The 18287-nt window shown below is 33.8% G+C and overlaps 1 protein-coding gene across 1 annotated transcript; it reads left to right on the top strand.

The window, feature by feature from the left end:
- The first annotated feature begins 485 nt into the window (after positions 1-485).
- LOC117336505 (Fanconi anemia group E protein-like) lies at positions 486-16597 on the top strand. The gene is made up of 13 exons (XM_033897098.1): positions 486-599; positions 1962-2196; positions 2610-2793; positions 3147-3303; positions 3676-3873; positions 4688-4746; positions 5040-5129; positions 5349-5492; positions 5812-5932; positions 6501-6576; positions 12092-12164; positions 13528-13653; positions 15836-16597. Exons 2-13 carry the CDS (start codon positions 1982-1984, stop codon positions 15935-15937), a joined length of 1545 nt encoding a protein of 514 aa, XP_033752989.1. The 5' UTR covers positions 486-599; positions 1962-1981; the 3' UTR covers positions 15938-16597.
- The last annotated feature ends 1690 nt before the right edge of the window (positions 16598-18287 follow it).

Raw genomic sequence — 18287 nt, 5'->3', positions numbered from 1 at the left:
CATTGTCAACTCCCGATTCTAAAGGAGTTTCATTCAGATTAGGCAGTTAGGGTTGAATTGTCCGGTGATGGTCAGTGGTGTAGCTACAATGTATGCTTGTATGCCAAACCATCCAAATTTATTTTCAAAAAAAAAAAAAAAAAGTGTGAAAATACGAGAGAGAAAAGTCTATGATTATCGCCTAGCTACATGTACAGTGTACAGATGACCAGTGGATGTATAGTTTGCTGGCTCCACATTGTTCTTAATCATTCCACGTCCACGTCATAGTTCCAACTACATGTATATATTTTTGTTAACATTACATCAACCAAAATTTTCAAATTGATTTTATATTATCAAAGCTCTTGAATTTTGTACTTGTTAACTACTAGAACGAATATTCATACCCTGCCTACACGTTTTCAATACAGTATCTTTTCAAATCCGCACAGCATGTATCGGTAAGAGTTGTCTCCCATCAGTCGTGTTTTCATTAAAGAGGAAGAAAATGCACTTTCCGCGGAAAATTAAATTGTTGCTGGTAGATGTTTGACGATCTCGAGAGATACGGAAGTACATGGACATAGACTATTTGTACTGCAATAACAGCCATAAAGGTACAGTATGCATGAGCATATTAACCTATCGATGTGTCAATCAACACTGATTAAGAGCGTGTACACACCTATGACATTGCTGTTCAAAGTGGGCGTGGCACACGTACATGTACATGTAGATCTACTTTCATTTCGACTGTTCTTGATCTAGGCCAATGGTGCTATTTCAATTTGGCAGAATATTGCACGAATGCGTTTACAATAGGACTCAAAGGCATTTAAAAATTATCTAGACTACAGTAGTCTATAGACTGTAATTACCTGACATGCTCTATACCGAGTTTCCTCCTGTCTCGGGGTGTCGGGGCCAGAGCACAGGGGCATGTCTAGTCTTATATTTAAAAATAGCCTGAAATACCTATGGTCTTAACATAAAGGTATTTCTGGCTTTTTTAAAATATAAGATTAGACATGCCCCTGTGCTGTTATTGTAAATGCTGGACCATTAGACAGTACAAGATCGCTGAGTATACATTATCATGTATGTGTGAATATGCATGCATGTACATGTATAACACATAGAGGTCACATACATGTACATTGTACATGTTCAGGTAAACATTATGTATACATCAATTATGTATACATACACAGTATATTATGGCACTGGAAGGATGTCATAATTAAATATTTTTGCCTAGCCTGGCAAAAATAATTTTGTTTCGATTATTGCCTAGGCAAAATTATAAAAATAATTTTGTTTCGATTATTGCCTAGGCAAAATTATTTTTGCCTAGGCAATAATCGAAACAAAATTATTTTTGCCTAGGCAAAAATCGAATTTTGCCTAGGCAGAAATCAAATTTTGCATAGGCAAAATTATTTTTGCTTAGGCAGAAATATTTTTGCCTAGCCAATATTATTTTTGCCTAGGCAATATTTTATTTTTGCCTAGGCAAAATTCGATTTTTAACTAGGCAAAAATATTTAATTATGACATCCTTCCCGCGCCATAGTATATACATGTACATAATATTTATTCATTGTGTACCTCCCATTTCAGAAACTTAAAAAAATATTGCCTGTGCTGGAAATAAATATACATTTGTACTTGTAGGTGCCTGATGAAAGTATTGTAAAGAAGATTTGGCTTTTAACATATATACAACATCTGTAACTCATTGTTGTTATGAAAAAAATCTCATCCCTGCATTACATATTTTGTATTTGTACACTGTATCTGACAGTCTTGTCAGAGTTAGCGTATGAGAAAAAAATTGTCATTCAAATATGATTGGATGTATCAGAGACTTAAATTGTATATACTAAAGTTACATGTAGTATATAGATCTCTGGATGTATATATTACTTTTTTTGAACAATAGGTTTATCTTATGTTTGATTTTATTGTTTTCTACATAGCTGATTAATATTCCCCTGTGATGTCCCTTACAACTCCACAATTGGTACAAAAGCTGCCCCAATCCTGGTGGGGCCTGTTTGGTGCCATGAGGCTGGACCATCATCATGGTGATGCTCCCGAGATATGGTATCAAGCTGAGGCTAAATCAGAGTATGGTGGCCATCCAGTCTGGGATGAGCTTTTGGAAGGTCTACTTGTGAAAGAGCCTGTTTGTGATGGAGCTGACCTAATATTGTAAGAATTGCCAATATCTACATATTTAACTAACATCGGTAACATATATGATATTAATACATGTACTACTGACCTAATATTGTAAGTATTGCTACTATTTACATTTTAATTAATACTAATATCAGTAACATATATGGTATAAATACATATACATGTACATACATGTACTTGTGTTGAAGTGCCTATATAGAGTAATAGTGTTGATTAAGGATAGTTTTAATAAATTTTACGGGTATAGCTTTTGTCTTTAATTGTGAATTGTAATTGAGGGTTCTTATGTTTCCTTCAAGTATAGAAATTCAAAAGTAAAAAGTGTATACCTGACCTGTTATATGGTAACTCTCAGTGGACTGTTAAATTTATACTAAGAGTTTTAATGTTATTTGTATGTGATTTCCTTACTGTATTTGTAGTAAGTCAAGGTTTGTACAGCTTCCTAGTGATATACAGTGTCAGTTTCTTCGATTTGCTCTGCGACATCGACAGGAAATACCTCTAAATGGATTGTCAGACTTCTGTGAAGATGCCCAACGTTACTATGGGGCCTCAGAATCATGGCAAGCTGTTCTTCTGAATACGTTAGCCACTTACAATAAGGTAAAGGGAAAAAAAATGAACTGAGATTATCAAATTTCAACCAAGCTTTCCTGCATGAGATCAATGAAACTAGATTCTAGGATATACAGCTGTACACTTGTAGCAACAAAACTTACATAATTTGAACACTGATGTTTCAAATTGATAATCAGATTTGTCATTGTTTGGTTTGTCTAACTTTTGAAATAGTTAATATGAAAGTTTGTCAGCATCTGTTGTTGGCCTGTGAAGAAGCATGCCTAGGGTGTGAGGAAACATGAATATCCAGAGAAATAAAACTTGATATGTTTGATCAAGTGATTCAATACCTCTTCATACATGTAGCATTGAACGTACACCTTTACTTTCTGTAGGTAAAACAACAGGAGAGTGACAATCAACTACATGTATATGAGACTCGATACACATTTACCAGTAGAAATCAAACTCTGGCTACATCTTTTTGTGAGAGGCTGAAAAAATCAACCCAGCAGTGTTCCTGGAAAAAAATTGCTGTGAAGAAATTACCAGGTAAGGGCGATACTAGCCCAAGTTTTCTCTGGCCCTGACACCATGTCTGGTGTAGGACATGGGATGATGGTGTCAGGGCCAGAGGAAACTAGGGTGATACCTGAATCTTTATACAGGTATAGACATACACATATATGTTTTGCCTAGTAGCAAGAGGAAAATTTCAAAGATTCATATAAAATGCATATTGATCTTTCTGACACAAGAATTAGATAAACTGGTTCCCAAACTCATCTTTTCAGGTCTCCTTAAAATGCCATGTTACTCTGTTTTCGATTGAAAATGTCAGCAAAATTTCAGGTCCAATAAAAAATTCTTATGCTTTTATACATATTATAAAAAACAGTGCTAATTTTATAATTCCTTAATCAGATAGAACAGCACAGAAAATGGAAACCTGTGAAGACCCTCACCAGACAGACACACCCCTCTCACCTGGCCAGGTATCCTCTCCAATGGTCCCAGGTGTAGACATGGCTTTACCTTCAGATGTGATCACCATCCTCAGTGATGAGGAGTCTACTGAGGAGATGATGGATATTACAGAGACTAGTTCTAGTCTAACAAAAGGTAGGCCTTGATCAACTGACTGGTGATGATCAAGAATTGCTTGGTGTTGATCCAGATCTAGGTCATTTTAGGGACAGACCACTGTTATACACACCGGCTTGTTAGCTTTAGGTGACACTTTACTTCTTTGTTGGAAGATACAACAGTCCCAGAGACAGATCCATGAGGGGAGGGGCGAGGGGGAATGGGTATGAGGCACAGGCGCTTGCATAGAAAATATGACTTTCAATTTTTTTTTGATATGACAGTGGTATGTGTAATCTGTTAAGTACAGATTACACATACCACTGTCATATCAAAAAAAATTGAAAGTCATATTTTCTATGCAAGCGCCTGTGGTATGAGGTATGTTATAAGTCAAACCTGCTTTTTTTACTCTGATCCTAATAAAAGATATATAGATACGTGATGTATATATATATATACATTGTACATACACAATAATAAAGTTAGAATCTCGAAGACAAAATTGAACTCCATTTTCAAAACCCTGGGTCCAAGTTGAACTTTGACAAAATCTTTGATCTGCCTCTGGGACTGATGATTTAATAATTATTTGAACATATGCATGTATACCATGTAGAGAACATGCAAAGATAACTTTTTTGCGAGGAAACTTGTCGAAAACGATTTTGGAATTAAACAATAGATATAAAAAGTTTTCAATAGATAAAATGCACTTGCATTCATATGTAGTCATGTTTTTAGTGTTGAATAGAATAAGATGGATTGGACTTTTAAGTGTTATTTTTCAATACTGGAAAAATGCACTACATTTGTATATATAATATCAAATTTTAACTTTGGTTTTCAGATAGCAGTATAAAAGAGGAGCTAATTTGTAGAGACAGCAATATTGATCCTGCACTGCTGGTAAATATTAAAATTTCCACACAATAATAAACACATACTTAGATTTACATGTATCTAATGTAAGCATGTAATAAAATGTAATATGTTTTGAAAATGATTTGATTTTGAGTTGTGTATAGGAGCTACCTCCCTTGTCACACTAAGCTAAGGAGTTTTCAGGATCTATTGATAGACAAGTACACTGCACAGTTTACAAACCCTCCAGATTATTCATGTTCATCACACATAGTTTTGTCCAAATCAGTTATATGTATTTGTTAGCATCCTTTCCAGTATGTGATTTATGTTTTCAGAGTAAAGGTGAGAAGCTGAGGGAGAGTTGGCAAAGTGGGACTGAGACACCGCCGGAGATTGATCTATTCCTTATAGCTACACCTGACCAGGTAAATGTGACTTCAGCATAGAGTAAAGTCAGCCTCGTCATAAATGATATAGATAATTATCTTGATTAAACTGACCCAAGTAAGATTTACATATAATTAACAATAAGTACAACATGTTAATCAGCAAATTTGTGCTCTTCATAAATACCTTAAAGATCTTCTGTTTGTTTTAAAACAGGTCACTGATATTTTCATATCATTTGTGAACTTCATTTTCAGATAAAAGCTGTGGCTATTGAATTAAAGTTTTCTTCCTTGACTGATAGTGAAGTTCTCACAGCATGCCAGAGTTTGACCTCTTTGGCCAATATTCTTAGCGAAGCTTCCAGTGCCCAGTTTATGTCCAGTGTTGTTCACCCTAAGGTACATTATTAAAGAATGTTTAAATGATAACATTTCTGTCCTAATAGATATTAAGGTCAACCACTCTTAGATACTTTTTCCTGCATGTAAGAATAATTCTAAAATAAGGTATTTTGTTCTTTTGTAACCATGATTTAATACAGAGCAATACATGGGACGTTATCATTTAACTGTACCTAACTTTTAGCAAATAAACAATAATCAATCCATGTAACATTTGAATAAAAAGAAAACTAAAAAGGGGCTTTATCAATTTGGAAAGGTTTGTATAGCCAGGTCCCCTTCAGAATTGTCATATTGCTATTTTGTTCATCTTCAGATTGCTGATTTGAAGCAGAGTGCATCTCGGCAACTTCTGGGAGTTATTTCCCTTGCAGCAGAACACTTTCCCAAGGGTTTGATAGAGGGAGTGTTTGTAAGGTGTTTGGAGCAAGGCCTAGGTATAGTATTACATATTAATGTTCTGATACTTTCATGACATCGTTAATTTCAACAACACATCCACATTTTACGCCCCTCCCATTCTATCATGATGAGGGAGGGCATATAGTGTTACCCATGTCTGTCCTGGCCCGTCACCTGACTCACCTCCCATTAAGATGCATTGCATTCCATCTCGTCCTGTTTCAAATAAATATCTTTAATTTTGTTAACCTCTCAACAGACTCATATTTACTTAATAGTATCATACACCATATTCAGGTGGTCATTAGTGAAAGTCAAATGTCAAATTCTACAATGCAATTGACCTATTCTGAATGAATGAGACACAATGTGTTCTTTAACGTTCTTAATCAATGTCATATCTTGAGAACGATGAACCCCATATTTGGTTCAGGTTTACACGGCAGTATCAATAATACTCTGTTCCGAAGTTTGCATAGAAAAGGGGGGGGGGGGGGGTGTTACCTTCATTTCTTACATTTTCTAAAAGTTTCATTTACATGTAATGATGGAAGATAAAAAGTGTTTGGGATTAAACATAAACATTCCTTCTGTCAATCCTAGGTCAAGCCCAGACAGATATTTTCTGTAAAGTCATCAAGACAGGTCTTCAGGATTCAGCACGATTACAGATGATACAGTACGTAAATAGCCTACATTTTGTACAACTGCTGTTCTATGTGACAGCTGTTGATCGTATTAAACTTACATTTTCATTAGAACATTTTTCGTACATTCCAATTTTGTGGCTTGTAATTTGTTTTTTCACATAATTCTATAATTTGCATGTTACTTTATCAAAATCATCAAAATAAAGATCATGGGTCACAGTTTACCATTTTCAATGTATATTCTATGTGAGATCCTGCTCACATCACTTTGTATTTCATTGTTAAATACTGGCAAGTTAGTAATTGGATTTTCTATGGTATGAAGTTGAGACCTGTTTAGTATGTACTAAGCTATCCCACACCGAAATAAAGTACAAAAAAAGTATGGGAAAAAAGTACTAAAAAAGCATAGAAAAAGTATGCTTTTTTTGACTCAATTTGGAACCGATATTCCAACACGGTTCCAAATTGAGTCAAAAAAAGTACTAAAGTACAAAAAAAGTCTAACAAAAGTATACCTTTAGTACATTTTATTGTTTTCATTAAGTACAGAAAAAGCACAAATATAGTACAGAAAAAGTACATTAAAAGTACAATAATAGTATAAAGTGCACAGGGACAAATTGATGGTGTACTTTTTTTGTGCTTTTATACTTTTTTAGTACTTTTACAGTAAGTCCATAAAGTACAAAAAAAAGTACAAAAGTACAAAAAAAGTATGAAAATGGTACAGAAAAAGCAGGAAATTAGTACTGAAAAAGTAGGAAAAAAGTACCAATAAGGTAGGAAATTAGTACTGAAAAAGTAGTGGAAAAGTAGGAAAAAAGTACTAGAAAAGTAGGAAAATAGTACTAAAAAAGTAGGAAATTTGTACTGAAAAAGTATCAAAAAAGTAGGAAAATGGTATTGAAAAGAAGGAAATTAGGACTGAAAAAGTAGGAAAAAAGTACCAATAAGGTAGGAAATTAGTACTGAAAAAGTACTGAAAAAGTAGGAAAAAAGTACTAGAAAAGTAGGAAAATAGTACTAAAAAAGTAGGAAATTAGTACTGAAAAAGTATAAAAAAAAGTACTGAAAAAGTAGGAAAAAATTACCAAAAAAAGGGACTTAATTTAATGGTGTAGGAAATTAGTTCTGAAAATATAGGAGATGAGCTTAAATGAGAATACTGCATGCTTAAACAATACATACATCAGTCCCATTCCTAAGAGAAATGCACAATTGTATAAAGTGAAAACAAACATTGAAATACAAGATTAGTTATCCAATCACAATTCCACTGAGTATAATTTCATGCCATAGCAAAGTCTTGATCTAATAAGCTCGAAATTTGTTTAAGGGTGAGGTTAAGGATTTACAGATGGACATCTATGTATAAGGGCAATAACTTTTGATAAATTATTCTAATATTTTTTTCAAGCAGGAAAACACAATTTTATATCATGTGTATGTAGGAGATCCGGACAAAAAAAATATACTATTCTAAATAAAAAGGGCAATAACATTTGTAAAAATTGTCGAATCGTAATTCCTCTTGAGGAAACACAACAAAAAAATGTAAATAAAAAACAATGCATAAATGCATACTGAATACAATGAAGTATGGTATATGCATAATGTTGCTTGCTTAAACTGGTCAAATCCAAGTAAGTGTGAATTCGAAAAATAAAATGTCTGATTCTCTTCATTCCTTTTTTGCTTGATGCGAATCATTGCCCTCAATTCGGACCACAATGCAATATCTTTAAGCTTTCCGTCACTTCAGAATGTACTGCATAATCTGTTGGAAGAAAGAGAAAATTTTAAAATATTTTTTATATCAAAACTTAGAATAATTGTGAAGATTTGTTTAATATAAAAATGTAGATAATTTTCCTTACATATGCACCTGATCAAGAAAAGCTAGCCACAGGTATACAAGTTTAAAGCTACAACATAAAACTTTTAATTATAAGGATAAGTACTTTAATAAAAAATCAAGCTACTCCAGAATTATCTGACAGTTTGTTTCATCTTAAATTATGCAACTATCAAAATACTCCAAAACACAGATCTTTTTTATTCAATCATTTCTTGATATCATTTTTTTGTGAATTGATCATGATCATGACATACAACAAATTTTCAATGGATTTTATTGACTTCGTTTTTGAATGTATTTTCTTCAAATTCCATATACTATAGTAGACAATTATTAGCTCATTTACCGATATTTTTACATATATTCCCTAAAATAGATATACACATGTTGCCCGAAATGTGACGTTACTTTCGTTCTTATATTCTAACTTAAAAATGTCATTGCTATTTTTTTTTTAAATTTTATGCAATATCTCTTGAAATCAACTACAAAAAATTCTGTAAATATTATCAGATGAATAAGCAAATAATTCTTTACATGTAAGTGAAATTTCAATAAATTCCATTGAAAAACGAAGTCATAAAAATTAATTGGAAATTTGTCAAAATGCATGAAATATGTAGTAAAGATATTACGAATTTACCGTTACATGACAGAAATAAAAATGCAATATAACTACATCGAAGTTTGTCAATAAAGAAATAAAATTCTTCTTGTTCTCAATATTTGGGTGCTATCAATCAGGATGCTTATAAAATCCCAGGCGTATGGTAGCATAAATCTGTAAATTGAATACTTACGATTGAAACACACGTGGATCTAGCAGTTCTTTGTTAATTAAACTCGGGCCGTGTAAACTGTAATCGGTGATGAATTCATTATGAAAACCCTGAAACACGAAGTAATCAAGTATTAATATTAACATGTGTAGGCCCCCATTCACCTATATAATGTGAAACGATGTAGGAACGTGCAGAAGACGAAATAGATTTAAATAATAAAATTGTAAACTTACCTGGTCGCGATATCTGTGATATTTTCGGGTGAAAATGAGCATTTGTCGCCAAAAACAACAAGAAAGCTGATATTCTTTGGCCACTTACTGACAGATAGTCGATCTTCTTCAGTTAGGCAAGAAAATGAATTTCGTTTTTAGGCTATTCTATATCAAAATCGTGTTTGTTTATGTTTCTTCCGTAGATAAACATCCGGTGAAATTCAAACATGGCTATCAGACTTCCCGCTAAAATCTCGCTGTTTGTTGCACATGGCTATCAGACTTTCCGCTAAAATCTCGCTGTTTGTTGCATCATGGGATAAAAAAAAAGTTTTGTCGGAGATCTACTGTATCGATTTCATTCTTTTATTACTTGTTTTTTTATATTCTACTTCCTTAACCTCTATTGTTTCATACTTTTGGTATTACTACTTCAGCATTTAAAGCTTGCACATTGCACAAAATGATAGCACGAAGCGAACTCGTCAAATCTCGGTAGATTCCGTAAACCGAAGTAAACAAACGAGATCACGGCCCCGAGGTCATAGGTGAACCGACCGATGATAATCTGACACAGGTATAAGCCTCGTCAGTACCTGTTATGTAATCCGGATGTTTTGTTTAAATGAGGGTAGGCACCTGTGATCTGATCGTAGTGAAAGGCAGTCAAGCTTGACAATATAAATTGTTATAATTAACGCCGCAGGCATAAGACTTCGTCTAAGAGGGGCAATATGTGTACAGGTGAGACGGGAGGTACACAGGTAACTCCAATAAACAAGAAAGCTAGGTATGATTTGCCATTACAGTCGACTGTCGCTTATATTAATTAACACCACGGGTGAAATTAACTTTCGGTGCGGCGTTAAGCATATATCCTGATCGCTTTGTTAGCTTAACACACAGGTTTCAAGATTTAGTTTAAAACAGTTGAAATATTTTTGATCGATCTTGGTGTTGCAGTTATTCAAGCCGTCTACTATATCAATTAAAATATTTATGATAGATCTTGGTATTGATCTTGATTTTTGTATACAATAGAGTTTTTTATTTGTACACACAACACTCCTACGAGATCATTCTACAACAGATTAGAGTACAGCTACATTGTGTCGTTGTCCGAATTATCGTACGATCTTGCTAAATAAATATCAGACAAATTAAAGTTTTCTTTTTGTGTTCACTTTCACCATTTCAATGAATGCGATGTAATTCTGATTTAAATACCGGAATATTGTTCCTTGATCATGCCTGTTTGTTGTCAGTCAAGCCATATCGAGATCGAGATCATCACAGCGCTTGACTTCAATATACGTTTTACAAAGAAGCGTCCGAGTGACTATATCAGTATTACACATGTTTATATGAGTATATCGGTGAATATTTTGACAGAACACGACGTGATTTCGGGTGCAATTATCAGATGTAATCTTAAAACCACGTATATCCAGCAAGTATATGATATGCAGACAAAGAGCAGGTGATTTTAATTTCATTTGAATATTACAGGCACGGGCACATGTGTGTTAGTAGAGTGATCCCCGATCTGGTAGAGGTTAACGTTTGGATAAACGAAATGTTTTAAACTCCGTTAAAGAGTTTATAATTAAAGCCAAAATACTGTAACTTCAAAGAACGATCTGGAACAAAATTTTTATAGAGCTAAGTTTTGACGTTCGTCACATGAACGTATAGTAACATTCATCAATGTGAAGTTTATTACTTCTGAGATGCATATGGAAATACAAACGAAAAGTGACAAAGAAATCACCGTTAAAATGTGTGAACCTTACTAACAAAGTACATTGAAGTGAAATACTTATGATAATAATTGTTGAATTTTAATTATTTTTAGATAAATTTCTGTGGTACTGATCAAAGTATGAAAAGTATTTTTTAGAACATAAAAAAGACAAAAAAAAACAACAACAAAAAACGAGATCAAAAACATTTAATATTACCAAATGATAATTTTCTGTATCTTATTTGATAGATATTTGTTGTGGTTAATCCTGGGTATTATTTTTTTAGTCTTAGATTTGTAGTCGACTGAAAAAGTCAGATTTAATTTTGAAAATATTAATATGCTATAACCCCTCGCAATGTCTGAAAATATTCTAAGTCCATAATAAGTACAAAAAAAGCACAATGGCATTAGCTGAAAAATTCTAAGTCCCAAAAAAGTAGGAAAAAAGTACATCCATATTTTCACAATCTTTCAAAAAAATTCTAAGTCAGATTTTAGCACAAAAAAAGTACTCTGAAAAATTTCAGAGTCCAAATAAAGTACAGAAAAAGTACCCTGAAAAATTTCTAAGTCCAGAATAAGTACAAAAAAAGTACTCTGAAAAATTTCAGAGTCCAAATAAAGTACAGAAAAAGTACCCTGAAAAGTTTCTAAGTCCAGAAAAGTACAAAAAAAGTACTCTGAGAAATTTCAGAGTCCAAATTTAGTACAGAAAAAGTACTCTGAAAAATTTCTAAGTCCAGAAAAGTACAAAAAAAGTATACTTTTTTGGTACTTTTTCAAAAAAGTAGGAAAAAGTGTATACTTAAAGTAGCATAAAAGTATACTTTAGTGTGCTTTATTTCGGTATGGGATTGTTTTATTGTCTAAGATTAACTGTGTGATTGTACTATTGAAGATCTGGCTGGTTCTTAGGTACTGAACTATTGTGTGTTGTAGAAAGTTGACTGAGTGTACCAAATGTCTAGACGAAAGTATTGTCGCCATTTATCAAACCCTCATAGATACAAAGGTAAGAGACCTTTACAAATTTACAAAGACTTTAAAAGTTTTTCGCATTATAATGATGACTGTTGTTGAACTACATGGACATCAACGCTGGGTACAAAGCTATAGAACAAAGTGAGTATAACCTTACGATGCTGTAACACCCACTGAGCTTTGATCTATAGCGTAATGAGTCAGATCTGAATCATTATTGTTATTGTTTTGTGTAACCAGGACTGAAGGTGTGGTATGTAATAAACTTTTCTTCAAATATTAAAACCCTTCAAAGAACAGTAACAATCAGGAAAAGCATAGTGGTTATTTGACCTTTGACCTGTAGCTGTGACCTTGTCATGGGTGGTACAGTCTGCTCACATATGTATTTGACCTCTTACTTAGATCTTAAAGAGGCATTCCTTTGTTCAGACATCAAAAAGGTGTAAAGTTTCTATTGATAAAATCTATGCTCGAATGAGGATTATATGGGTCTTTTGCCTACCAGTAATGAAAGTAACGCTGATATTTACAGAAAAATGACGTTTCGAACACAAATACTGTCTGTCTTTGCGGTAATTAGTGATAATTTGGGTGGAATTGAGAATTTTTATGATTTAATACTTTAAGCAATTTGGTTTCCCTTGAGAGTAAAACTGTCGTATTCATTTAAAGATCATATTTTTTGCTCCTTGGGGAAAAATACACATTTCTCGTTAAGTTTCATTTTGGTGACATACACTTTATTCAAACAAAGGAATGTCCCTTTAACTTAAAACATTAACCAATTACAAGATACTGTCCTGTTATGAACACATGGTTTTATTGAATACACTGGTTCATAAATGTAGAAGTTACAGTATAGACATGCATTCTAGTGATTTGACATTGGAACTTCCACTGCGACCTTGATACCTGTGTTTAAGGATATAGAGCTTTGTGTGGAACACTCATACCAACAGTTTCATCAATCGAGTAGAATGGAAAGATGAACAAAGTAACCATTGGAAGATAGTTTCTATGAAATCTTTACATATGCCTGCATTTATGATATTACAATGAAGTATGGCATAGTTTGTCTTCATTGACCATGTATTGTCTGAGGTATAATAATTGTTCAATATGTCAGGCTTAAGACCCTATCTTTACATGTCAAGAGATTTGGAGCATTTGCATCTTAAATGTTGTCAGGACAATTGCCATGTTTTCTTTTGTTGGATCTGAATCATACTTCACACCTTTGCTGTTCATTGCAATTGTATATACATGTACAATAGTTTTAATTTGTATTATATATCTAAATTTCTGCACCATCATTGACAGGTTGATAATGTAAGGTATGTACTTTCAGTTGTATAGGCCTGGTGTTATTGCATATTTAATTTTGTTTTCAGGTGGAACTTTCCGAGTACTTTATGACTAATATGGTGAACACATTTCACAGCAATTCCAGCGGCCTTGAAAAGAATCCTAAGTATGGCAAACTGTTACTAGCTGTTGTCAACAAATATGGGCACCAGGTACATGGTACATTTTGTTTATTCATGAAGTAGCAATAATCAAAATGATATATTTTTTCTTTCAAATCTGAATTCTGGTAGTTGCTTACCTTGAAAGACAAGTCAAGAGTTAACACTGACAAGAAGAACAAGCTTAAGAATAAGGAACCAATGGGCTTATATCACGAATGCAGCTACTGATGCTTGTCACTTGTCATCCCACCTCATGTTTGTCACAAAACACAGGTTACCATATGGGACGTTAACATGGGACAATAACCTGCACAAGTGCCAGAGGAAAGGTTGTAACAGGGAATAAACAAAATAAATTACGTATTTACATTGGCAGTGGGCTTTTTTTCTGGAGCAACTTTCATCAGACATCACAAGATATCATAATGAATTTTCCACCATGAGTTGTAGATTGCAGATGAACGAGACTAATCAACAAAGCATTGTGCTTATTCATACAAGGTACCCGCATTGAAAGTCTATTTTTGAGAAAGTGGCCGAAACACAAAGTACTACAAGAAGAAGGGTATTTTTTATAACTCCTCCCTGTTACAGTCCCAAGTCCTGGCAATAAATATCTTCATTTGCAAAAAAATACTTAATTAAGGTACTTTTGGATTATGAAAGTAGGTCTGATAGACCTACCCCTGTCGGTGAGGGAATGGGAATAGAATAACCTGCTGTGACCTACTGCATCTATGTATATGACGATTAATGTGGGAATTACCTGCAGAATTGGGTATTTGATTTCATGCCACTTGTTTTTGTTTGTTTGTTTTTTTGGACACGAAAGCTACCAAAATGAATCTAGTACAACATTTGAGATCTTTGTTTCTTAAGGACTGTATAAAAGACACGAGTGAACAGCACATTAGATACAGCATCAGTAATATATACAGTAAATACCAAATAATGTTTATAGAACTGCATCATACAGCTGTTTCATCAATCAAGGGCTTGTCTGTGATGCCTAGGGTCTTCATACAGCTGTTTCGTCAATCAAGGGCTTGTCTGTGATGCTAGGGTCTTCATACAGCTGTTTCGTCCAGCAATAGCTTGCCTGTGATAATAGGGCGGAAATAAGAAAATTCAGAACGTACAGTATATAAAGGAAGTGATGAAAATCAAATTGGTCAAACGATACATATATGTATCTGGAAAGAGGAATAACCTCCAAAATTTAATACATTTTGGAAGTTTTGGATTGTGGATCATTTCAAAAGAATATGAAATACGTGTGTGAATTCTGAAGCTGGTGCCACTGTTTGTTAGCATGTCAACATGCCATGTATGGTAAAGACAAACCCCGCTTATTTAGCCAACCAGCCGATATTAGCACTCGCCATTCTGCCCAGGAGAGGACTACCATGGGTTCTGTGTTCATTTAAGTATATACATTATACCAGACAAAGTCTATTAAATTAGCACTTGCTGCTATTTGACGTCCAGCTTTAAAGTTTGTGGTAATGGCTGTAAGCCCCCGTTGTCAGTATGTGATGATGGAGTGTCCAGGTATGATATTTCGGTGTGACAGCACTATAAAAGTGTCTGCCCTCGGCTACATTGTCTGCTGACACCGTTGGTGTTCGGCTTTAAGTGTTGTAAAGATATAAAACAAACAACCATTGGATCAACTGCAGGCTTTTCTTTGTTATCAATATTAATGTTTACATGCTAGTCTTACTGATAGATAGTTTTGTCACATGCACATAGACATTTATAGCTATGCTCAATTGATGAATGAGATGTTTATTCTTACTGTGTGTAGCATATTGAGTAGTTTGTATGGTGTGCAGTGCTTTCTTACAAGTCAGGTCATGTGATATCATCCAATGTTTCTATAAGTTGTAAATGTACCCAAAGTAAAGAATACTGTAGTCTTAAAATTATTCTATGACCAGCGATTTTTAATTCTTTGAGGGTATTGAGTTGTTGGGTGATTTTTGCAAACAGAAATGATCTATCGTCAATGATTCTTCTGGTACCAACATCGGTGTTAAATTACAGTAGTCATGCCTGAATATTCTTTTATCCTTTACAGTATAACAGTGTTTCTGATACGTTTTAAAAAGACCATGAAACTGGTATAAATTGTAATGATTATTGATATTGATGTGTTTCAGGAAGTTGAATGGTAACAAAAGGGTATGAGTAAACATATGTGATGATACATTTGTTTCTGTTTTTGTAGTTCACTAGTGGGAACATTGATGTCATGGAAAAGGAAGTACAAAAGAATGGAACTTTCCTGAAAAAGGCTCTAAGTGCCGCTCTGAACAAACTAAGGAAGTGATGTGGAGATTCAGTATAAAGGAGACATGTGTACATAATGTCGTTAAAACACTAATTGGATGACATTACAGATAATGGTTGAAAACCCCAGCAGTGTATAGAGGTGCAGTCCGATAAAATCGGCTTCAACATGTGCTTGTTGGTTTTCTTGGAAAACTATTGAACTTTTATGAATTAGACTAACGAAATGTAGACTATGGAAAATATAATTATATATTAAGAAGATAATATTGACTTTTCTACCTGACGTTCTGACTTTGAGGATATCTTTTGGTCAAACACTTTGTAAAATGTTTTGTTTTTGACGATAAGAACATTTCTCTTTGAAAAGCAAATAAGCAAGTCATACGTTGAAAAAGAATCGATAACCCTTTATTTGTCAATAATCAGGAAGAGGAAACCTATTCTGTAGAATTGAAGACCCTAGACAGTAACTTCTTTAATAATGAAACAGACTTCAGACAAGCAAGTGTATAGGATTTGATGTAAGTATCAAATAAGGTTACTGAATTACCTGGTTTATTGTCATGTATGCCTGTTTGTACTCACGTTTACATGTGATTGGTAGGTTATTTGCCAGCAAATTTCGTTCTTAATTTATTACACACGCAATAAAGAATTGAATGGTTTTGTAAAACTGGAACAAAATCCTCCATTTTAATATTTGCATATTATAGTATTATTTTCAGCACGTACATGTATATTTGGCAATTTTATAATTCTCATCTGAGTGAAATATGATAATATTTCTGTTGAATAATAAATTGCACATGTAGTCAATTAAACTCAAAATACAATACGCAAAACGGAGTATTACTAGTATACGTTTAAATTGAGTTTAATTTTCATTCTTCGCTTCCACACAGCATATCTTGTTTCATTGCTATTTCATGATGAAGTCATAAATGTCCAACTAACTGAGCGATATTACCGTGAGATTACATGTATGTAAACGTAAGTGATATAACAGGTTAGAATCTCGGTGACAAGTGCATCCAAATATGAAATATATTGTGACGGGACTTGTACGTTCACGGATAGAATACGTCTTAATGAAAGTAACAAGATGCACGGCTTTCTGAATGATATGCGAATTATATTGTATTAATTATAAATCCTGCTGAACGAAAATGGCTATAAGGTATACAGTCGAATGTCGGCATTACTCGTAAATCTATCGTTATATACACGTATAACCTGGCGCGTTTTTACTATCTTATGTGCCCGGTATTCGCTCTCTTTTGGCAGGTGAATACAGGTTGATTGTAGCAGTGTCACAATTATGTACTGGCTAATTAGAAACATATTTGACACATGCTTAATGCAATGCATGCAGCATATTTCTACGGGTAAAATACAAAACTGTGATGGAAATTTATCCTTTATGGTAACAATCACTGTTTATAGTTGTAATACCTGATCATTAAGAAAGACATGCTCATAAGAAGTTGATAATAAGATTTGCTGGCACCACAATTGATGATTTTTTTAATGCTGGATTGTTATCGACATAATTTGTTGTTTGACAAAATTTGATTATTTGAACTAAATGTCAGCAATTGTGGTACAGTCGTTGATAGTATTTAGGCGATAGCAAAAATCTACTGATTTTGACCTTTGTCATTGTATAATGAAATAGTTCAATTTTAAGCGAGGAGGATGGAGGTCTTTGAACCCACTTCAGATTACACATTAAAATTAAGACAAATAGCGTAACATCCGTAGACATTCCGTATATGTCCCTATATAGAGAGCTTCACAATATAATGTCCACCACCTACATGTTATTGTGTCACGTCGTTTCCTGTCTACGTGTATCATTTGTCGTGTGTTGCCGCGTGTGACTACTGCATGCTGTACAACATGTCGACATGCACGTGGTCAAACACGTGTGGAGTACGGGCCATTGTATGCTTATGTTTATATGTATGTTGGCGTCTTGACCTAGGACAATGTGACATTGGGACAGAAATAAGGTGGTGTGAAATGTCTCACCATATGAATATGGAAATCGGCTGACAGTTTCCCAGGTAATTTTGGTTTAATGAGATTTCGTACCAGGCAGTTGATAGATATAGGTCATTAACATGTTCTATTCATAAGGCAATAGTTATATAAACAGCATACCAGATGATGTTAACGACCTGTACATTCATTTCCTAACTCCTGTATAAAAAGTGGCGTTGGAGACGAACATGTTTCGGTTGTATAATTATACCATCAGTCCGGTAGAGAAAATGTATCTTTATTTTGGGTTTTCTTTCTAGGAACACCTAAAACCCTATGTTCACGTTTCCAAATGACTTTATATAGAGCCACTATTTGCAGCAAGGTTGTACCACAAACTGCGA

This window comes from Pecten maximus, chromosome 10, assembly GCF_902652985.1.
Source record: "Pecten maximus chromosome 10, xPecMax1.1, whole genome shotgun sequence".
NCBI classification, from domain to species: domain Eukaryota; kingdom Metazoa; phylum Mollusca; class Bivalvia; order Pectinida; family Pectinidae; genus Pecten; species Pecten maximus.
This window is presented reverse-complemented; position numbering and strand designations above follow the sequence as displayed.